General features: G+C 38.9%; 1 protein-coding gene across 3 annotated transcripts in view; it reads right to left on the bottom strand.

Moving 5' to 3' along the window:
- RPS6KA6 (ribosomal protein S6 kinase A6) overlaps positions 1-23873 on the bottom strand; it is an 80582-nt gene that overhangs the window by 28793 nt on the left and 27916 nt on the right. For all 3 annotated transcript variants that reach the window (XM_084639649.1, XM_084639651.1, XM_084639650.1), the window contains exons 4-12: positions 22216-22297; positions 21277-21357; positions 18492-18571; positions 14083-14189; positions 13754-13791; positions 11066-11208; positions 10095-10165; positions 8638-8726; positions 7729-7793 (exon numbers count right to left, since the gene is read on the bottom strand). In XM_084639649.1, the coding sequence (XP_084495775.1) occupies positions 7729-7793; positions 8638-8726; positions 10095-10165; positions 11066-11208; positions 13754-13791; positions 14083-14189; positions 18492-18571; positions 21277-21357; positions 22216-22297 (756 nt within the window). The remainder of the gene's footprint in view (positions 1-7728; positions 7794-8637; positions 8727-10094; positions 10166-11065; positions 11209-13753; positions 13792-14082; positions 14190-18491; positions 18572-21276; positions 21358-22215; positions 22298-23873) is intronic.

Raw genomic sequence — 23873 nt, 5'->3', positions numbered from 1 at the left:
GGCCTTGAAAAAGTGAAGACAAGCAGCTTATGTTTGATGGGACAGAGAAGGGGGAGCCAGTAGAGGAATGCAAAAAAAGGCAGGGAAGGGAGGTGATATGATTAAGTCATCGAGCTAGGGAAATTTTGCAGCAGCATTCTGAATACATATGAGCAGGGCAAGATTGCATTTGTGAAGGCCAGGGAAAAGGATACTGCAGTAATTGAGATGTGAGATGAGAATTTAGCTGTGTGGATGGGTTGGAAGAATTCATAGATGAGGCCAGAAGAGAGCACTGTGATCATCTAGTCTGACCTCCTGTACAACAGGTCTTTAGGACTTCCTTGCATTATTTCCTGTTTGAACTAGCGCATGTCCTTTTAGAAAAAGATACAAACACTGATTTAAAGGGCTGTATTTTAGAGATGTTATGCAGAAAGTATCAGTCAAGATTTAGACAAAGCCTGGATATGAGGACCTAGAGAGGTCCAAATGGAAGAGATACTGATGTTATGGGTCTGTAAAACAGTCAGAACAGTGGCGTTGTCCACAGTAATCAAGAAAGAAGGCATCAGGGAGGGTTTTGGTAGCAGAGATTAAAAGCTCTATTTTAGCCATGTTGAGCTTGGTCTGACAGCTAGACATCCACAAGGATATGTCAAAAAGAGGCAGAAGTTTTAGTTTGGACAAACTGAAAAAGATCTGGAGCAAAGAGGTAGATATACAAGTCAGCAGCATGGAAAGCGTAGGTTAATTTGGGCAAATGAAATTACCCAGATAACAAGTAGAGAAGAACCAAGGACAGAGCCCTGGGGAACCCACACAGAAAGCTGAAAGGGGAGGTGAGGAGGAGCACCAGGAGAGGACAGTCACAGAAGCCAAGATTTCAAGAAGAGCATGTCTGACAAGTCAATGAGGATGAGGATGGAGTACTGGTTCTGAGCTTGGGCAAAGAAAAGTTCAATAGAGACTTTAGCAAGAGGAGTACCAGGGATAGAAACCAGATTAGAAAGGGCCTCGCATGGAATTAGACAGGAACTCCAGACAGCAACTGTAAACACTGCATTCAATGAGTTTAGAGATAAAAGGGGAAAGGAGATAGAATGATAGCTGGGGAGGCAAGTGGGGTCAAGGATGGGGCTTTTTTTAAGATGTGAGACTAAACACGATTGTATTATGAAGGGAAGAGCCAGAGGAGAGTGAGATATTAACAAGTGCAAGGGAGAAGATGAGAGTGGGTGACTAGCTCCTTTAAAAGAAGCATGTCCAGCTTCCTTATATCATAGGAGGAGCTCTCATCTGGCCAATTATGAGGGTGGGGCAGTATCTGGGGCTATGGAAGAATCAGAAAGGAAGGAGGTCCATGAAGAAAGCTGTAGGAGGTTCCTGGAAAAAGGCTGAAGGCATGAGAGCAGCAGAGGATTGTTGTCTGACTTTCAAGCCAGACAGCCAGAACTGAGAGCCACAGAAGGCTGAGACAGGGGAGCAACAGAGGGGTTTACCCTCTGACATTTCCATGGTACAAAGCTGGAACCAGTGGACTGAGCACCAGGATAACAGTGGAAGGGCCTACCTGCTGCCCTGTTTGAGAGTTACTGAACAGGGGAACCAATGGATGCTCTCCTGGTGAGGATGATCTCCCAGCAGAGAGGCAAGGGAGGGGTTACCTGCTGGGAAGAGCTGGGTTATGCTCCTGCTCTCATGGCAGAAAGACAGGAGAAGACCAAAGAAAACCCCAGGTGCGCTAGAAAATGCCAGAGTATAGTACATGCACTGTCGATGGACTAGATGGTTTGGAGTTTTAAGGATTCTATGGACTGGGGTGATAAATGACCTAGCTTTTGGGACTTTTGGTTATGGACTGGTTGGGCTATGCTAAGTAATAAACTGACCCCTGAGGAGGAGTATTACTGAGGCACGACAGCATGTCGTGGAGTCTTTACCGGCCTAAGAGAGCAAATGGAACAGTAACTGCAGCATAAGGACCACCAGCCACAAGAACGAACTCCGGGCAGAGGAGTAATTGTTCACAGGGTATAAATGTGTTCCGAGTACCTTCTCTCCTACCCTCATTTCCTTTCCCATCCACTCACCTTCTAATATTTATACTAATGAACAAGTGGGTTTTTTTAGGACATTTTCACAAAGCTCCACTGAAGAACAGTTACTTACTCTACAATAATTGGGGTTCTTAGACATGTCATCAGCATGGATCCCACTTTAGGTGCACACGCCCCTCATGAGCACAAGAGTCTTTTGAATAGCTGTGTCCACCTGAGTCGTACAGGCACCCCGCACCTCCCTTTGTGAGGGCATAAAGGGCAGTGCTTCTGTGACTCTCCCTCAATTTCCTTGCAACCTGAAGCCAGCATTAGCTGAGGACTCCTACAGCAGGGACAAAAAGTGGGTTGTAGGATTCGCACTGACAGCATCTCAAAGAACCAGTTACATAAAGGAACAGTTCATTCTTAGCTATGTGTCAGTATGGATCCCCTGTGGTTGACTGGCATAGAGAACTTCCCCCTCACCCCCCCCGATGGTGAGAATGAGGCGTTCCAGCTGCATCAGTAGAATACAGACTGACTTGGTCTACACTTGAAGGTTATATCATCGCAGCAATGTGAGTTAGGGGGATGAAAAACTGCATCTGATCAGTGTAAATGCAACTATGCCAATGGGAGAGGGCTTCTGTTGACTTAGCTAACTCATTTGAGGAGATTGTGCTCCTACATCAACAGAAAAATCCCTTCCATCAGCGCAGACATACTTGTAGCACTGCTCTTCCAAACTTGGCACCTGCTCTGGCAGCTAAGTCCAAGGTATAGTGCTTGGCAGAAGTCAGCAGCTTGTTCTCCGTTGCCACCTTGCCGACCTTTTGACACTAACACATTTCTGAAGTAGGCAGAGGATAAGCAAATAGTGGAGTGAGGCTTGATGTTTGGCAGGAGAGCTGCACCAGTCATTTGTAACACAGCGTGATACACTGCATTATCCATTTAAATATTCTTTGTGTTGAGATGGCCTGACCCTTGGGGTGGCCAAGTCCACCCAGGAATAAATAGAGAGAGAGCCTGAACAATTTATTTTTCTGAGCATAGAGAAGCAAAACTCTGGAAATGCCCAGTATGTGCAGCTTCTCTCCCAATGCAGAGTAAGGCTTGGGGGGAGGGGGGAGCTGATTGATTCAGAGGGAACTCTGAAACCACCTTGGGAAGGAATGTAGGTTGACATTTCAATACCACCTCATCTCTATAGAATGTCACGTAGGAAGGATCAGCCATAATAGTGCTTGAAGCTCCTTACTCACTCTCCTGGTCTAAGTGATATCAGGAAGATTGTCTTCAGATTGAGATGAAACAAGGAGCATTCTGAAAAAGGCTCAAAGGAAGGCCCCCTTAGCCTCAAGTGGACAATGCTGATATGTCAGGCAGGAGCAGGTTCTTTGACTGGTGGGTAAGTATGTGATAGGCCTGTGAGGAACTCAGATACCATACAGAGGGAGAAGATGGCAAGCAGAGATTGCTCCGAGGGGGACCTTAATGGAGCTGAATGGAAGGCCAGAGGGTTCTAATTGCAGCAAATAGTCTGTATAAGGTCCAGGCCATGTTGGGCCATCCAGATAGAGCACTTCTTCCATTCTGACAAATAAGTCCTTCTGGTAGACATCCTCCTGCTCTATACCATGATCTCCTGGACTTATTATAACAATTCCTGTCCATGGTACCTAAGCAGCCAACATCAAGGCCAACAAGCTCAGGAACTTCAGGTGGATGGAGTATCTGAGGTGCTGTGAGATCAGGTCTGCGCAGTCTGGGATCTGGATCAGAGTCTGAATAGACATTTGTAGCATGTCTATCAACCAAAACTGCCTCAACTAATAGGCAGCTATGAGAATGACTGTAGCTTTGTCTCTTGATTTTGGACATCACGCTGAGCATCAAGAGAAATCAGTCAAAAGGTGAAAAGGAGGCCTGGATTCCACTGCAGAAAGAACACATCTGGCAACGAGCCCTGGCTCCAATTTCTTTGGAACAGAAATTCTGACACATGGAATTGTCCTTGGTCGCAAAACAGGTCTACCCTGTCCTACCATAACACTGGCATATCTTCTTTACAATGGATCTTTGCAGGGGACACTACTGACTGGTCATGTATGGTCTCCTAAATAAGCCAACCGAGTCACTGCTGACTCCTGGAAGATGAAGACCCATCAGGGTTCTCTCATGTTGGTAGCATTGTGTCCAGAATCCGACAGTCTCCAGAAGAGGAGCAATCAGCAGGGTCCTCCTGCTTTCACATGCAGTGGATTGCAGATGAGCTGTCAGTCAGAATCTGCACTGTGAAATTTCAGAGGACAGGTAGGAATGGCATACAGGCTAGCCTGACGAATGAGTTCCAGGACTTATGTGAAGTCCCATGTCTTCTGGGAACCAGGGGCCTTGCATTTGCACGTGGTCCAGGTGGGCTCCCCAGCCTGTCCCTGATGCACTCATAATTAAAATTCCTTTTTGGGGTGAGAGGGATGTGAATATTCCTCTTTTTTCAGGTTCTAGGTACCACATCAAGTCTACAAGGACACGAAGTGGCATAGAGACCTCCTTGTCCATCTGCTGTTACACAGAGGGAGAGACTATCCTGAACCAAAGCTGTAAGGGCCCCAGGTAAAGTCTGAGAAGCAGCACCATGGACACACATGCTGACATATGACCTAACACCCTAAGGCAAGTCTGTACTGTCATGTTTGATTTTATCTCAAGAAGCAGTGATTGCATAACAGGATTCTAACCTCTGAGAGGTCTGCTCTCTCTTACCAAGAGTTGATCATAACTCCTATGAACACTTATCTGCAAAGGAGTAAGATGATTTTTCATTCTTCACAAGGAAGCCCAACCACGCAAACAAGAAGAGTGCATCTTCTAGACTTGCCACCTTCTCCTACTGAGACTTGACTCTTCTCAGCCAGTTGTCCAGGTACGGGTAAATGTGGATGACCTGTCTCCTCAGATGCGCCGCTACCATCACCAACCACCATTTTGTGAAAACTCTCAGCGCCACAAGTCAACTCTCAGAGTTGAATGGCAGTAACCTGTGTGCAAATTTCGGGAATCTATCTGTACACCTTAAGAAATTCTGGCAGATATTATGAAGTTGTTACTATGAAAACTTCTGTGTATGTGGATTCCACCTTTGCTGACAAGGGCTGAATCACATCCCTCCCATACCAGGAACAAAAGGGGGTCATTAGAACTCAATGACTGCATATTCTAATAAAAGCATCTTGGGACAATGGATTAGCTGGAGCACAAGACAACCAGTTTTTCCCTACCCCTCTGCAGGGGGCTGGTGTTTGGAAAGTGGAAAATCCCCAAACACAGGACAAAGAAATCAAGGTGTTGATGCTAACCTTTAAAAACCACAGAGACGAGCTGGGTCACAGGAGATGACTCAGAACCACGCTGGAAGTTTTGGGCAGGAGAAGAGCAGAGATGAGCATGCTTGCATGGCAGGGAGCCCAGTTTAGCTGTAGGACCAAACAAGTCAAAGCAAGGTGACCTGGATAGAGAGGGGCTCTCTGGTTAAGAAACCAAGCCATGAGCTGCAGCAGAAGGGTCCCTCGGACACCTCTAGAGGATTCAAACCCAAGCCCAAAAAATGCTGCAGAGTGACGAGGAAACTGAGTCAGCGAAATGTGTTTCTTTTCTTTTCTTTTTTTTTAAATAGATCTACGCATTTCTTGTGCTAATGAAGAAGGAGCGATGGCTGTTTACAATCCTGTGCAAGGTCTGAGAGTGTGTGTTGTATTACACATATCACAAGCCCCTGAACAGTTAGTTTATGGACCAGAACACCCACGTGCCTGGAGTTCTGCGAGAGTGTGTTTAAGCTACAGGACAGTTTGAGATATCAGCACTGGTCCCAGGGGTGAGGCAATTGTACCAGGAGGTTTCAGCTGAGGAGAGTGTGCTAAACAGAGGTGCTACACACCAACTGTGTGCTCAGAGACCACACATCCAGGGGAATGTTTCAACAGTTCAAACTCCAAAGGTGGAAAGTACATGGGATACAGTGAGGTGGTTGCTCACAGCATGAGTGACCAACAGGGGGTGCTTAGCTAGATCCAACACTTGGTACTGACAGCGATTTGGACCCACTCAGCTATTTCCTGTTGGCCAGACGGATGGCTATGTGGAAGTATGAGTCCTGCAAGTCGAGAGCCACAAACCAGTCCTGAGCCTACATGGATGGAATGGCAGAGGCAAGAGTTAGCATCCTGCACATGGGGCACCAGTGTATGTATTTGTTCAGTCTCCTCAAGTGTAGGATACGACTAAGACCTCTTCTTCAGGATAAGGAAATATCAAGAGTAGAAGCCTCATCCCCTGTATTCCCACAATTTCTCTTCTATGACTCCTAGACAAAGTAACAAGGCCACATATGTTTGCAATAAGCTCTATAATACGTTCTCTGAAGCTGGCCAGGGAGGGTATCAGTCAACACTCAGGAGCAAGAGATATAGGGGGTTCTGCAAGGGCATAACATGGCTTGGTTGTGGGCATCAACACAAGTATTGGGGTCCTGTACCTTATGCTGTTTCCACGAAGGTGGAGGACTTAGAGCTTCCGTCCTTGGAGAAGTGATGGTTTCTGTCCTTGTAGGATGGCCCCAGTATTGTTTGGAGATGCATTTATGCTCCACATGAAATTATGCCTCAGCTTCTCTTCTTCTGTCAGCGTGGCATAGGTGTTGTTGAAGTTGCTAGCCCCAGTTTCAACAATGTCCTCTTCCCCGCCTTTCTATCTCTACCTGATCTCAGGAAACAGAGGCATCCCTCTACATGATGGAGTGCTGGTCAAAGCAGCCTCGAACCTCCATCTTGATGGTGATTGTTTCTTCTAGGTCTGAAATGACCTGCATGGATTGCTCAAGCAGATGTAACTAGAACTGTGTGTCTCTGGACTCGTGGGTCTTGGAGGAAAGCAATCAGCACACTCAACACCTGTCTGGGATATGGCTGTCCCCTAGGCAAAAGACATCGTAATCTATGTCTGTCAGTGAGGGGATGAAGCTATGACAAGAGAGGCAGGGTTTGAAACATGACTATTTAGACTCCATATTGGGGGGGAGGTGGCCCCGCAGGGAGAATGTCTTTTTTATTGGAATATTCAAATTAAAGAAAACGAGATAAAAAGGGTGAAGATCAATTCTCCTTAACAAACTAATTAGGAAAAGGACAAGTTTGACATTCAGAGGATGTAATGGGTTGGACGCTCACTGGCAGTAGTAGGGAACTGAGGGAGAACTGTGGCCGCACTGCCTTTTATGGCTTCACACAAGAGCACAAGGAGGCACAGTATGCATGCACAGCCCTGACAAACACTGCTATTCAAAAGAATCCAGTCTCCTGAACACAGGCACCTATCTTGGGCTTACAATGACACACACAAAGGACTCAAATTTTTGTACCTCTCCCCTCTTAGTCATTTTGAAGGAGTTCTATTTGGTATTTTAAGATTTAGAATGTTGCAATTCTAATCACTATTAAAAATGTTAATGTGTGTTTTAAAATTTTAGTGAGACCCTCAATAAATACTGTACAGCAATGAGGAGAAATACAGTCTCAGAATACTATAGTCAGAAGTCTCATTTGTTTAGTATATCCTGTTTAATTACCTTGCAATTTACAGAGACATTGCAAAATGTTGTAGCAAAACTAAAAATGGCTTTGAAATTAAACTGTTTTGTACTTACATTCCAATCAACTGTTGAAAAAAAAGGATGTCTCTTGATTTCTTCAACTCCATCGGAACCAGCTCCTGTAATTAAAGGGAACGAAAGTGACAATTAAAACCAGATTCAGCGTAAAAATCTCTAAACAAAATTGCATTAAAAAGTTAGTCACTTGGTTTCTTAGAAAACTGCATGGAATCACTTATTCATGGAATACTGACTAAGGTTAGCGTTTTCAAGCAAGATATTTGACTGAGAACAGACTGGTGTATAGCTAGTAGAATTCACACACGTTGAAGAAAAACAATCACGTTAAAAGGGAACCTGGAAAAAGGAAAAAACTGGACTTGTGCCTTGTTTGCTTCTTTTGGAAATATATAGGAGCCATCCTCACAGGGCATCTTTACATCAGTTTACGAAGAATCAGGAGTACTTCCCTGCAAGTCACTAATTTAATATTAAACCTCCAAACAAGTAATTGGAGACTATGGTTGGGGGAGTATAACAGCATTTTCCAATCTGCTTCCTGATTTTTTGTTTGGCAACTTAATATCTAGTTTTTACTCCAGAATTACAGCCATTTGGATGGTCTGATAAGCCACTGTTCCATGCACCTGTGGAGGGCTGCCAGCAAAAACAGGAAGTTAAAATAAGACACAGACAGGCATATTGAGGGAGCTAAAATAAGAGAAAGGCTACTTTTTTCTGAGTGATGGCCTGCTGACCTTCCTCTGTCATTTACTCAGGTGAGCCAAACCCAGAACTCAAGCCATACTGCAAACTCAAGAAAATGAGAAAATGAAGACTGTTGAATAACCAAGAACTGATATGGCTATTCAGTGAAGCTTCACAAGTTCACAAGTTATGCTGTAGATGGTTTTACTTCAAGATCCAGGTCAAAAAGAACCAACCAAAACAAGATCACATTACCTAATCTGTTTGATGGGTTCCTTTTAAACAACATCCGTAGAAGGCTTTGCGCTTCAGGGCTAAGGAATTGTGGCATTCCAAGCTTTGCTCTGGAGAAAGACAATGAAGAAATTATGACTTCAAAAAGCATGTTTTGCTAAAAACGCTCTAGATGGACTCATTAAACTGAGGGTAAGAAACTCTGCCATCAGATCTGTCAATGAGTGTCACAAGACAGTGGAATTGTGTGAACGAGATTTCAAATTGAATATAAATATTAAAATAGCTACCCATTCAAGAAACTTTTAGAAAAAAACACATAGTGTGGCATAGTGGTTTTCAACAAATAGGCTGCTTCAGACTAATGCTGCATAAAGTACTGAAAAGTTGTGTATCCCTGAAGAGATCTAAGTCTATCCAAACATGCTGGCATATGACAAACAGGAAGTATTCATCCTTTCCTACCAGAACCAACTTTTGAAGGCACTTGGAAAGAACCAAAACGACCCCTGTAATCTACACAACCCCACAAGTCACCTTTTTATTCCTCCATTCAGAAAAAGCCTCAAGAATTAGATCATAAAGTCATTAGAGAAGGCCAAAGGGATCAACTTAATGGAGATTATTTTGTAAGGACAATTACTAAATTTAAAACAACTTTAGTGATTTGAACAATTTTATTAATAATCGAAGTGTCTAGTTCAGCCTGAAATTTCTAGGCAGAATTGTAACATTATGTTACACACGCACATATTCATTTTGCTACAAATCCTGAAATAGGTGGTGAACTAACCTATCTTCTGCAGCAATGCTGCTATACATTAGCCACACACAGGGTTTAGTCCCTCCTGCCATGGAGTCAGGACTAAACCCCCTTTTCTTTAGCACCCATCCCCCTCAGAAAGTCCCAGAAGTCTAACCACATGAGCTGCAGGATACCCTTTGACTACTCATAAAAGCAATAAATTCTTGCTTCCCTCATTTAAAGAGTGGCAAGAGTGTACAGTTAGGACTTGTTTACCAATCACCACTGTACACTTGTCTTACTATTACAACATGGATTAAACTATTTGATACAGAACGTGTGTATACACACACGCTTGTACACAGAGAATAGCATACACACAATCTGTATAAAATAGGTTGTTTTGTTTTTATATAAGCTATGTCGTAACACAGACGAACAGCATAGAGAGAGGTTGTTGGCAAATAACTCTCTAGTGTACTTTACTGCCCCTATTTTTAATACTAACTTTACACACACACAAGTTTATGTTTACAGTTTTAAGCCTCAGAGATATTCTCCAGTATCCACATTGTTTGTGATCAAATTCTTACTTTTGTGTTTGACATTTTATAATTTCACATCCTGAAAATGAGCAAACTACAATACACAAGCTAAAGCATAATATCTATAGCTACATTTTGGGTTACTTTCAAAAACAAGGGTAATTCTATTAAAAAAAGAGAATACTTACTTTAGTATCATATTCATAGTTTCATTTCGATCTTTACCTTGAAATGGTAGTGTACCAGTAAGCATTTCAAACTGAAAAGAACAAATGTTTAATCAACATCAAGTGGTTAATTTTTTTTTTAAAAGTACTCTTACAAGATTTTAATTAAAATGGTATTTCACTTGTACTACACACACTAAGACCTGAGAAGTCTTCAGGGTGATTAGCAAATACATAGTAATTTTAATTTTTAAAATATCCAAAAGTTAAACATTTTCTCTTCAAAGGCAATTTACATGACAATCAATATCAACAGTAGATGGGATAAAAAGATGATGTAGAACACCTTGGAGGGCTTTACAGACTAATGGTGGTTCAGGGACCATAATTCAAAAGCTACTTGAGGAGTCAAATGGAATTCTCCCTGAAGTCATGTACTGCTACACCATAAAAAAGTAATCAAAAATTTGGTTTTTATTTTTCCTCCTAAGTACAAATGCTAATGGTGTAACAATTTACTATCCACAATGGCACATATATTAGTATTACTGGAGTATTCCACTTTTCTGTGTTGTTCATTCAACAGGCTTGCTGTTAAACATTTTTTTTAAAGGAATGCTTTGTCAAACTCAGTTTTTTTGTTTTTTACTAATAAGCTATATGTCAAAGAAACATTCCAACTGAAGCCTAACAACAACTAGGAAAGTGACTGAATAAAATTGTTCTGGACTGCTACAAAGTCATGTATATGTTAATAATCCTTAGAGGTATGCATTTCCTTAAAGGTCTAAACAAGTCAAGGTTCGACTTATTTCAAAACTATTGTTTCTTCAGTAGTAATCTAGTTACCACCTTCTCCCAGGTCTTCCCCTCAACCTAAAGTCGTCCTAATTCTATTTAGGCAGTTTATTCTAAATAAATTTAACATTACTCTGTGGAGGCATGCAGACTATTTGACTGCAAACAACATTATGCAATTAATCATACAGTACCATAAGAACACCAAATGACCACCAATCGGCACTCTGGTTGTGGCCTCGCCTGTTTACTACTTCAGGTGCCATGTATTCTACAGTACCACAGAAAGAGTAGGCCTTCTTTTCTTGATCTACTGATTCTTTGCTGAGTCCGAAGTCTACAACAACAGCATTACAAAGATATATCTAGTAAAGAACTTTAAAAGCAATATTTTATACAATAATTTTATATTTTGGATTCACACAACCAAAGACTGTTTATGAATAACGAAATGGTAATCCTAAAGCTCACTGGAGAATGAGAGTTAAATAGTGCATTACACAATCTATTGTACTGTGCCAGGAACAAGTGAACTGAAAGTCTCAGCAACCATTATGTTGCTTAGTTTTTCTGCCATTAGGTATTTAAAACTTTACATATTTAGAACCTTAAAATTATGAAAGGTTCTACATTTATATTTCTTATTTGCTGAGACTTTGCTGCTTGCTGTATAGGATGGAAAAACTAGATTTAAATGAGAACGCTTCATCATAGAAAACACCAGACTACAAAGGCCATGTCTATACTTACAAGCTTGCAGTGGCACAGCTGTACTAATATAGATGTGCCGCTGTAAGAGCCCTCGTGTAGTCTCGTTATCCCAAGGGCAGAGAGCTCTCCCGACAACATAATGAAACCAGCGCAACCCGCGGTGGCAGCTATGTCAGCAGAAGAGCGTCTCCCACCGACACAGCACTGTGCATATGAGCGCTTATGCCAGCAAAACTTATGTCGCTCCAAGGGGTGTTTTTTTTCACACCACTAAGCAATAAAAGTCTTGCCGACGTAACTGCTGGTGTAGTCACGGCCTTAACTTACGAAAACAGCTTATGTAAAAATCAGACTTAAGGTATTTCTACACTTAAAAATGCTACAGCGGCACAGTTACACCACTGCAGTGTAGACGCTCCCTTCGCTGACAGGAGAGAGTCTCCCATCAGCATAGGTAATCCACATCCCTGAGAGGCAGTAGCTAGGTCAAAAGAAGAATTCTTCTGTTAACATACCACTGTCTACACCAGGGGTTTACTACTGCAGATATTAGTAGCAAATAATAATTTGCCAAAGTCAGACTTGTTTATATCAAGCACACCTCTCAGTTCTCCTTTCCATTGTAAGAAGGAAAATGGAATTTTATAAGTGCTTGTTCATTCAAAAAGCTGCCTTACAAGCAGCTTCAAAATGCTGATGGGAAAACAAAGCCTCAAAGAATTACAAGAGGTTTTTTCCTTTGGACCCAAGTTGAAACTGAATTTAAGTATTGATGTACCCTGCAAAACAATATAATCTTGTAACCCTGATTTCTCACTACCCCCCACCCTCCCGACCCCACTTTCCCACTAGTCCCTGCACTGTGAAAGCCCCAAATGGCTAAGGTGTTTAAATGTGGTCTGGAAGGAGAAGTTAATCTAAATTAAATCCCTCAACTGGGCATTTCAAGAGAAGCAGAAAGCAAGAGAGAAAACCGCTCAGAGGCTGAAGGAGTCCAAGAGAATGGTATCCAGAAATCAATAATATTGTATAGGGATTCAAATCCCTGTTGTTGCCTAAGAGTCTAAAGCAAGTCTGAAACAAAAACACATCCTGTAGTGCTTTTAAATAATGAATATCCAGTAATTCTGTAATCTAAGCAAAGCCCATTTGGCTAAAAGTTCTATCAGAAACAATAAAAGATTACAAGTAAAACTATTGTGTATATTGTGTACATTGCACTAAATGGATGAGAGTTTAAATAATGTATCTCTTTTTAATCTTGCAAGGCGATTCTAATAGCTGTTAATACTTATACAGCACAGCATATAGTGAACTTCATGATATAATCAAAATGGTTACTTTACTATAATTTTAATATGGTAATATAATTTAAGAGTAAACTAGTTCACACTTTGTACTTATCCCAATGTTTATAATGCAAGTCTTGTTGGTGAACTTTAATTTTCCAAAAGAAAATAGCATTATTTTTTCTTGTAATACAGAATTTTTCTACACCTTTGTTTTTAAACTGATTAGACTATAATTTCTGAAATCACATTTTATATTTTTTAAAGAACATGTTGTCTGCACTAAATCTTTATCTTCCTTAAAAGACCGAGTCAGCATATTGACATTTCAGCTTTGCTGAACATCTGCCTTGCTCAATCGCATTAGCTGTTGATCTTCAGATAAAGAGACATTTTATAATCAACCATCATATAAGCCACTTAAACCTGAACAGTAGTTTATTTCTGTTATTGATGAAGTGTCATCTGAATTTATTTACCTTATTTTTAAAAATGAAGTAGCTTTCAATGTCTATTTTATAAACATTAATTTCTAGAACCACTTTACCCACAGAAATTAACCTTTACAGTGGTTTTTGGTTTTAGGTTTAACATAAATACGATGGCTCCAATCCTGCCATCTAATCCACGCGGGAAGATCTCACTCACGTGGAGTCACACTAACTTCAATGGGATTCTGCCGAGGCATAATAGTCTGCTAATGTAGATCAGACTGCACAATCTAGGGCTATATCAGTTAATTTAAAAAACTGTTAAATTAAGTACTGGTATATCAAGATTGTTATACAAGAAATGCAACTCCATACTAAAATACCTAATTTCATTAAAATATTTGTAATTTCATGAAAATATTTAAGAGCTAATCTATTAAATTTTACCTACCTGTTAACTTGATATGTCCTGCTTCATCAAGCAAAATGCTGAAAATTAAAATTCACATTCACCAATACACGTAACAGGAATATTTATATATAACAATTTAAAGATAGTAGCTAAAGACAGATCTCAACCAATCTCCCAATCTTTAATTTAAGAACTCTGTACATTATATTGCAATCAGTGCATATATTTAACTATTAAACCCAATACATATAGCTTATAAAAACATCTTTTACTCCATTTTTATAAAATTATAGAGATGTATAATGAAAATGCAAAGAAGCAATTAAACAAAATACATGTAATAGTGGATAAAATAAATTTTACTTTACTTTTCTGGCTTCAGATCCCTGTATACAATCCCCAAGCTGTGTAGATGATCCAAAGCAAGGGCCAGTTCTGCGAGGTAGAATTTCACATCTTCCTCTGTAAACATAACCTAATAAGAACTGTATAGATTTACCTTCAGATCTTGTCAGTTTCTAATACTGCAATCTAAAAACAGACAGTTCTTCTGCTTCCCTAAATTCAAATATTTCTCATAACTACTACATTTCACAAATTCTCAGGAGACAATTTCACTTAATACAGATGATATGCAAGAATAAACTATAGACTATGAAGTTTTCTGTAGATCTAACCCTGAAATTATTTTAGTGTTCCTCACAATCCAGCTCTTAAAGAATTAAAAGTAAAAATAAATGTTATTGCAACTGTAAGGTAGCATAATTAAAGGAAAGTTAACTTTTGTATCTGCCTTGCTGGTTTACCAGTATTCTTTCAGCCACAGTGCCCTATACAGAGCATTTCCTATTCCTGTTTTTCCAGTTTAACATGTAGTTTGATGTACTATTGCTTACAATAGTATAAAATATACAGGATGTGTAATTGTAACCTTAAAATTTTATATTTCCATTTTATAGTTTTCAATTGAGTGATGTTAACACTATTAAGACTTATTAAGTTTCCTTCTAAAAAAGGAACTGCTTGTTCCTAAAGTTAAGTTCATACTTCACTGAGGTGAACAAGGTTGAAGAGTGGACAGAATCTGCACATCATTTACATGAACAGAGATGCATTCAAACCTTTTCTGCTCCCTTTTTTGGAGGGGGGGGTTTGAACATTTTGCTACAAGGTTGGGCTGAACAGCAACGGTACATCTTTACATTTTGTTGTATTTTGTCAATGGGAAAAAAAATGAGATCCAGGAATTTTCTTCTTTAGTTTGCCTGCCTCTCTCCCTTATCACCATGGCTTTTCATGTAAAAGAGCCAAGGATGTTAGGGCAATGTCTCTACCTATTCCTCCCCACACCGCCCCCTTCTCCTCTCTTTGGTGTAACAGAAGTAGAGATGTTCTCTAGCAGCCCAGAGATTATTCACTCTCCTTATTCTAGACCTGCTTCAATACATTCTAAGACTTCCAGGTATTTAACTTGCGCAAAAAATCACAGCAGCAGTGTTGACAACTCATGATATTAAGTCTCATGGCATTTGTTGTTCTTCTCAAAGCCCTGGCTCCTCGAGTCAGGAGATTATGTGAAAATCTCAGCTTTCATTTAAAAACAAGTTTGTAGCCCAACTAGTTGTAGAAAAAAGCTCTCTCTCTCACACACACACACACAAATTTATTTGTGTGTATCTGTGTCGCTCTTCCTCCAGCCTCCCTTTCTCACTCTCTGGATATATCATTTTCAAATGCTTTGGTAATACTGTAATAGGTTTATATTTTGTATGCACACCATTTAGACAGTCTCTGCACAGACAGAAATTAGTCTGGGGGAGAACTATTTCAATGGCCATGATTCTCCACTGCATCACAGGGGATGGGGTGGAGGAGGCGGTGGGATTCTCAAATGATCATCTCTGTTCACTTTGTGCAACTTGGCCTATTAGACAAGAAATTCACACTCTAAATGCCACATATAACCCAGGAGACTTGAACATATATTCAATTGTATCTAGCCAAATGTTACACCAGGGGAGGTTAGTAGTGCCTAGACAAGAAGCAGGGAGATTGAGGGAGTTAGTTAAATAAAATAAGGAACAAGTAGTCACATATGTGGGGTACAGATAAAGCATTGCTTTACCTATATACAATGCCATGTACGCTAGCTGGTTGACCCTGCATGACTGGGGCCTAACCAGGACTGAGAAAAATATATTTGCCCTCAGTAACAGAGTGAGTTCTCCCTTCTGCTCTCACTACTTGCTGTTCCTTTCACGCACCTTTCTTCACTTAGTTACACATTATTTTACCATTTTAACATGCTGGTACCATATGGCCACACAGACAATCATTATCTGAGGAAATTATAACATAACCAGTAATAACTTCAAGCATTTTGGATGTCTATATTCTTAGAATATTTTTTTTAGGTCTTTAAAACCTCAAATTATATTCCAAGATGAACTATTCTCCATTTGCTGAAATCATTGAGAGTACGAAAGGAGCGTAGAAACTTTGTTCATTTAGTCTCCTTCTATAGGACTAGTTAGTCTTGTGTAAACGATGTTGATTAAGCTTAGTAATATACATCAACATTTGGAACTATGAATACAAGATGTACTCTTATTGCTGAACAGCTCTGCTCAAGATTAAGAAATATTCCTAATTTGCACAGCGCACAGGTATTACTGTAGTTTGTCATGTCAAAGTTGTATGCAACAGAAATAATAAAAGAATGAATTAAGAATGAAGTACAATGAACAAAAATGACTGTTACAGTCCAAAGACACAAGTGAAGTTTCCAAATCTCCAAATACAATTATTCTAATTATTACTTTGCAACCTAACAAGATTGCACAAATTCATTTTAAATACGATTTTCCCCCCAAATTAAATGTGGTAAAAACAAATTGCATTAAGTTTTACTTCTGAAGGGAAAGCTGCAGTAAAAGTGCTTTATTGGATGGATATCAGACATTTTCTGCATTGCAGCGGAAAAAGTCCCATACGTTAGAATTTTAAAAACCAAAATTAACACTTAAATATCTTATTAACAGCTAAACAATCAAAAACAATTTCAAATATGCCTGATAATCCATGTGTGGGATGGTTTCAAGTGGCCCTAGGAACTGACCCCCCCCCCCCCCCCATTGGCCTGGGTCATTCACTTTCCATTGCCATGTGGTATTGCAATAGAAAACAGTGTTTTTAAAACTATTGTGTTTTCTTTATAGAAAACATCAGGTGTTTTTTAATATACAAAATTAAAAGTTTTAAAAAATCATGGTACTTTAGAAATAATCTGAAGTTTGTTGAAAACCAAATATAAACTTGAGTAATAAGTGACCTCAAAATTATTGCTTATTTCTTTACTCCTAAAAGAGAGATTTCTCTCTTTTTCAGATACCCAGCCAATATTTTTACAGCCAGATTTGCACCCTTCATTTAAGTGTCTATTTTGGAGGATCCGTATATTCTAGCTGCACTATCACAAGACCTGAAGTCATTTCCTATTATACTGAGATTTCTTAAGGGAGACATCTCAGATCAAATGGAAATAGAGATTGACCACTTTCCTGGTTTATGCCTCATTCATTCTTAACAGGTCTGCTGACTCCTACAAATAGACAACTCTCTCAATATTTTCATAGCACAGCTACAGGATATTTACATTGAGTTTAGTTGTGAAATACTGAAAGATCACTATTGCAAGCTAATAAAACGAGTTCAATGTAATTTTAGGGCATATACTAGGTATATGTTCCCTGACCCATCCTCAATATGTAGCTTGACTTTAGGAAACAGATGCACTGAGAAAATCCAGCTCATTGGTTCTTAAAGCTTAAGGATACTAATTTGAAACAACTACTGACAATCTATTTCACATCAGCCAGCTAGTTTGCCCAATTTTAGACAATGTCCTCTGTTAGACATTATCGAAAGGAATGTCTTGAAATCATATGGAAGTAGATTTAAAATGAGAAACAGACTCGTGAAATTTATGAAGCACTAAAAACTCATTATGAAGATATTTTCAAAAGTTTAATTCAACACCTAGAATTTTTACAGAAAAGTTTTGAAAAACAGAATATTTCTTAGCTTGGAATATTACAAATACCATTATAGTCCACATGCAATTTCACAGACTGACAGATTTAAAGACATGTCATCAGAGTAGCACAATTAGCATTCCTCCCCAAACAAACAATAGTGAGCTGTCAATCAAGGTTGTGATTTCTCCAAAATTGGGGGGGGGGAGGAAGGAGGGGGGAGAAAAGTATTTTACCTAGAAAAAAAATATTCGGTTCAAGAAACTAAACACTAAAATGATTCAACAAACTCAGGGGCAGCTAAACTGACATCAAACTCTAATCACACCTGTGTTCTTTATTATATAAACCTGATTTACTTCAACTAGGTCTTTATGCAACAAGACCACTTTTAGATTAGAGAATTTGGTATGGGGAGGTACAAAAAAGAAATTTTAGGCCAATTATCAGTAAAAGTTTGACACTGAGGTTTCTTAAGCGATGGAATATCATCCCAAGGGATGGATATTATTATAATATATATATATTTTAGGAGCTCAGTTGAACTTTCACTTTTATATATATAAAAATGAAAGTTCAACTGAGCTCCTAAAAATAAATCGGTCAAGAATTAGAGAAAAAGACAAAAGGAACAATCCAATATTGGTAGGGGGTTAGACAAGGATGTCATTTTCCAGCTCTAATTTCTTTGCGTCTTTGAACCAATTTTTACTATTGTATTCAGTTAAAATGTAGGTACTTACCTCTTTGGATAATCGCGTGAATACATCTCCTCCCCTGAGAAAATCCAATATTAAATATAGCTTCCCTTCGGTCTGAAAGGCTGATTTTAAAACATCACAAAACTTAATGGATAGTTTTATATGACAATGGTGAAATTAGACACAATACTCAGGCATTCTATAATACTTTTTTACGGCTTTTATTTTAGCGTAATAGAGCAGTTGCTTCTGAACTGAGGTAATTCAATTAGGCATGAGAGCCTCATATGAGCTACTGAAATCTGTGAACTAACCTGAATAATTAACACCACACGAATACTGCATCAAAGTGTACTATATTCATTTATTTGAGAAATGTAATTTAGTTTTATTCATTTTGTTAATACTTTGTACAGGGAAGTTTGCAAAAAGTAACCATTACTAATATATTACAAAGTGTTAGTGACAAGAGATCTCACTACAGCACTGACGTTCTAGTACATCTTTACTAAGCATGGGGAGACCCCCCCAGTATTTGTACAATAATTATGTTTTTAATTATTGATATGGGAATTAATGAGGTTCTACTATTATAAAATTTGCCTTGTTAGGACTTAACACAACAATTTGAAAAATTAAGAGTTTCGGAATTCAAACAAGTCATCCACGCACCACCACACCCACTGGTGTGCCAAACTCAGTTTTTATATTGGACTAATATTATTGTACCTAAATTATTACAAAGTATTGGTTTTAAAAATGGAAAAACAATATCTGTGGGACATTTTCCAAAAGCTGTAGGAAGTCTTTGGGGAGCTTAAGAATAGTAAAGGCATTCAAAAATAATGAAAATGTTATATGACTGTGATGGGGTGTTGTATTCCTCATTCTGGTTCTGAGAAGGTTGAATTAGGCCAGGCAGACCCAACCAACCAATTAAGCACCAAGTCACGAAGAAGAGGCTGTGGTTACTGGAGCAAGAGGGGCCTTCAAAGTGAGAAAAGACGACTGATAGGGACACCGCCAGAGGAGGGCAGAGCTAATCCCCAGGACTGCCACGAGGAGGAGCCACTAGCAGTAAGTGGACCCCGTGGCAATGGTGTACGATTGAAAAATGAACAAGGGATCAGATTCTGTGTGACTTGCTCATATATATGTACAGTGAATGGGAGAAGCACAAGAAGCCTCTTACTCCAACCCCTTGCACTGCCCATTAAAAGTCAAGTAATTACATTTTAAACTTAGCGATACATTTTAAACAGGGCCTGCCAATCAGATTCTAAAAGGACATTCATTTTTCACTTCTGGTCAAAAGCTTTCTACCTGCAGTTGGTAAAAAAATACTAAATGAAAGGTAAGATAAAAGCACCATTTTCCCCCTCCCCTCCCGTTTGTTTACATTTGACTGCACTTTGTGCAGAGTCTGTTTCAGTTTTTCCCCATAAAGTTAGTCAACTTCCACTTTTGTTTGTTACAGCAACAAGGGAGAAAAATATTTTAAATAAGAAAATTATACTATAAAAATTGACTGGGGGGAGGTATAACAACTGAAACCAAGCTTAACTTTTTTTTTTAAATTGAGTGGATTTCAAGTTGATTGTGTCTCTCCCTATAAAGAAAACAAGTTGGAAGTAGGTGGGGTGAGGAAGAGAAGCATTTCAGCCAGTTAAAGACATAGGATGGCAGTGCTTGAAACCTCTGCCAGTGGAGAAACAACAAGACCAACAGCAGAATTCAGGTCTAATGAAACTTTCAAAAATAGGATTGTGGGGAGAGTCTGATGGACTGTGAATGAGAAAATAAAGAAGCAAAAACGGAGGAAAACAGAAACCAGTGACCAAAAAGGGCTATAATATAGAGGTCAGGATCCCGATAATACATGCCCGATAACTTTTCAAAGGTCATGAAAATCTATTTCTTTTAAAAAGATTAAGATAAATATTTTAATTCTTCAGTCTTATCAAGGGAATCTTTTTTTTTTTTTACACTATACATGGTCTATTTAGATGTTTTCTTATGTGCATGTTACCATTTTACTATGTGAAGATGTTAATTGTTTATAAATCTATCATATGCTTTTAAAGTATTATAAAAAGGTAATTATGTTTTCTTGATTAAGTGCTTAGGAATTGTTTAATGTGTGTTAAATTGTTCACATGCATGTTTTATTTAATGTACTCTTTAGTCTCTTGGGAAAAGCACTATCCTGATCTGAACTACATTGGAACAGATATGCGCGTACATGAGAGAAATATATCCCTGAGAGGTCTGCAATTCACCTTAAGATGTGTTCATATCTTACAGAAGAAAACTCAGACAAAAGGCCTAAATGACAAGACTCTACACCATGCACAGGCTGTCAGTATAGAATGGACTAGGCAGATACTTTGACACAGAGTGAGATGTAACCATAATAGTGAAAACTGAGATATGCTCTGTAATTATAAAAGGAATGTTTACATAACTGAGGGTATAGTCAAACCTCTCAAGGCAGAAAATACTGGTTCTGTTAAACTCTGCAGAGATTAATGCTTCAGAAAGGCTGGATTGATGTTTATCTGTTAATGTCACTTTTTTCCAGAAAATGTCCTTAGTTACATACTGGAAGGTAGAAATTACTAGTCATCTATGCCTAGCTTTCACATTATCTGTACCTGCTTACAATAACTGTTAACAAAAATAAGGCAGAAGAAGATTACATTTGACGTGCTTAATGAAAACTAGGTTTTAGAGCAAATCCACTCCAACTATTAAGAAAGAGATGACTAATGCCCTTAACATGCTAATCCTGCCAAAAATATATAGGCAACGGAACAAAAATACCAACCATAGTGCAGTTTGACGATAAATGGATGATTTACTTCTACTAATATATCTCTCTCCATCTTTGTACGAACTCGATCTCGTACTGAAAAAAAGCAGAATACTAATAAATAATCCTCTATTTCAGTAAAGTGAAGGTAGAACAGGAAGGAATAGATAGTAAGTTCTAAATATCCAGAGAAATATAAAATAATCTTTATTTACCCTTTAAATCATTTCTTTTTATTTTGAGATATTACATTTTCCCTCTTACCACTATATATTTTAACCTTTCTAAATTCTGCAACAAATCCAGCTATATTTAGTGATCTAGCAAGTTTCTTTTCAAAAATCGTAAAAAAGTTGGGGAAGGTTGGGTTGTTTGGTGGTCAGGTTTTGTTCTTTTGGGGGGGGGGAGGGGCTTCAGCTAATTTCAACTTCTAGATTCTGCCCCCATGAATATGTATTGTCTATTAAGATCATATTTTGGATTTTCTAGCAGTAACACTTCATGCCCAAATGTAACCCACAGTGGAGTAGAGTCCAGTGATGTGTCTTGTAAAGACAGAAACACCTTATAATTTGGCTTACTTTGACTTCCCCAATAAAGCAGGGTTGACTCAAAACTTGACAAATGAACAGTTTTGACCAAATTAGAACCATGGAAAATACAGGAAAACTGTTTATCTGTAATTCTCTTGTTGTAATAAAAAAAATGTTAAATGGACTTACAGAAGGTTAATATTAAAAAAAACCTGAAGACATCTGGACAGGTTTGAAATAAATTCTTAAGGCATGGCCTCAAAAAGGTTAATTTAAAAAATTGATGTCAAAGAAAGAATTATGACTTCACTGAAGGAACAGCTTGTTTAAGACAGAGGGCTATTTAATACAAAAATATTGACAATACTGACTTTAACACAGGAAGTATCTTCCAAGACCTTTATAAAGAAAACACACTTACCTTTCAGAGAAGCTTTTTTCAATACTTTCATTGCATAAAGCTGCTCAGCATCAGGACCAATTATTTTCCTCACAAGAAAAACCTGACCCAAAAAATATTTTATATTTCAAATTATTGCTAAAATTGTTATATATAACAGTGATTTAGTTTGAACAAAAAGTTATCATGGTCTGTTTTAGTATGAGGAAAAGAGAACAGACTGCACCAAATCATAGCCTCCATAGGGAAAAACTAAAATAATGGGGATAGGGGCAGAGAAAATCAGCAGGTTTTCACAGTACACCATTTTTTTGAGAAAGCAATTATTAAATCCAGTAAGGGACTATGAGATGATCTTTTGGTTGGATGTAGGAAGGAGCACCAGATGCTAGGACACACACACACACACACCCCCCCCTGTGCAGGCAGAGCAACAAAAGTAATTGCACTCTCACCTCCACAAGTAACCGGATTGCAGGTGGTAGAAACCCCTAGGGTTCCTGAAGTAGCTAGACCTGGGCTCTAGGCACTCTTCAGTTTTTCTACAGAGATCAGCTTAAATTAATGCTTATAGAATGAATATTAACTTACATGCCACGTACCTGTATATTTTACACTAGTGTGTTAGGAAAGGGCAGCATGTCAAACAGGTGTCCCTAGCTCTGTCTCCTTCCCTACAAATGCTATGTAACCTCAAATACATAATCTCTGAAGTTGGAGTGTGAGGAGAAGGGAGTGGGGAAATACACCATTTAAGATCAAGGCCCTGCACCTTGGGGGAGGAGGGGGTGCCACTACAATTTTTCCCCTCAGTCTGCTTAAATTTGGAGAGTATGATCTTGCAGAGTAACAAATGTGATTAGAAAAATCGATTGCTACGGATTATGTGCATTTCCATACTATGAGCTCTTCCAGCGTAACTACTGAATTACCATTTCTAATACATTTCAATGAGCAAACTTTTACTACATCATCATAACATTAAAGTCCAATCATAGGTTTAAAAGTATGCTAACAAAAACCTGAGGTTCAAAAGTCTTTTCATTCTTATATTTATTTCCAGATTTTCAACACTAGAAGCAAAAAATGTTACCACTCTGTTTATGGTTTTAACTAGAAGTGGTTAAATAAAAGTATACCATATATACTCGTTCATGAGCCAAATTCTTTTAGTAAAAAAGAGAAGCACCAGAGAAGGGGGTCGGCTTATGAACGGGTATAGAGAGGGGAAATAGGTCCTTCCCCTTGCACTTGCCCCTCAACCACGCACCTCATTTATGCTCAATTATTTGAGCGTAAGCTTTCGTGAGCTACAGCTCACTTCATCGGATGCAGTGAGCTGTCTCTAAGGTGCCACAAGTACTCCTTTTCTTTTTGCAAATACAGACTAACACGGCTGCTACTCTGAAACCTGCCAGAAAGAGTGAAGGAGACAGCTTTGGGAGGCATGAGAGAGACAGTTCTCACACATACAGGTGACAGCTAATAGCCAGAACGATGACACCACAAAGAGGGAGAAGAAATAGAGGGAAAATAGAAGGAAGAAAATGGAGAAGGCAAGGATGAAGAGAGCAGGGGAGAGAAAACATTGAACCACAAAACAAAAGAAAGACCTAATCAGAAAAAAACTGAGTGGAGAGAGAAAAATATTGAGATATAAATAGTACTGAAAATTAGTG

The sequence above is a fragment of the Lepidochelys olivacea genome (assembly GCF_965140295.1).
Source record: "Lepidochelys olivacea isolate rLepOli2 genome assembly, chromosome: 9".
In the NCBI taxonomy this organism is placed as follows: Eukaryota; Metazoa; Chordata; order Testudines; family Cheloniidae; genus Lepidochelys; species Lepidochelys olivacea.
The sequence above is the reverse complement of the archived record's forward strand: the minus strand, read 5'-3'. Positions and strand labels throughout refer to the sequence as shown.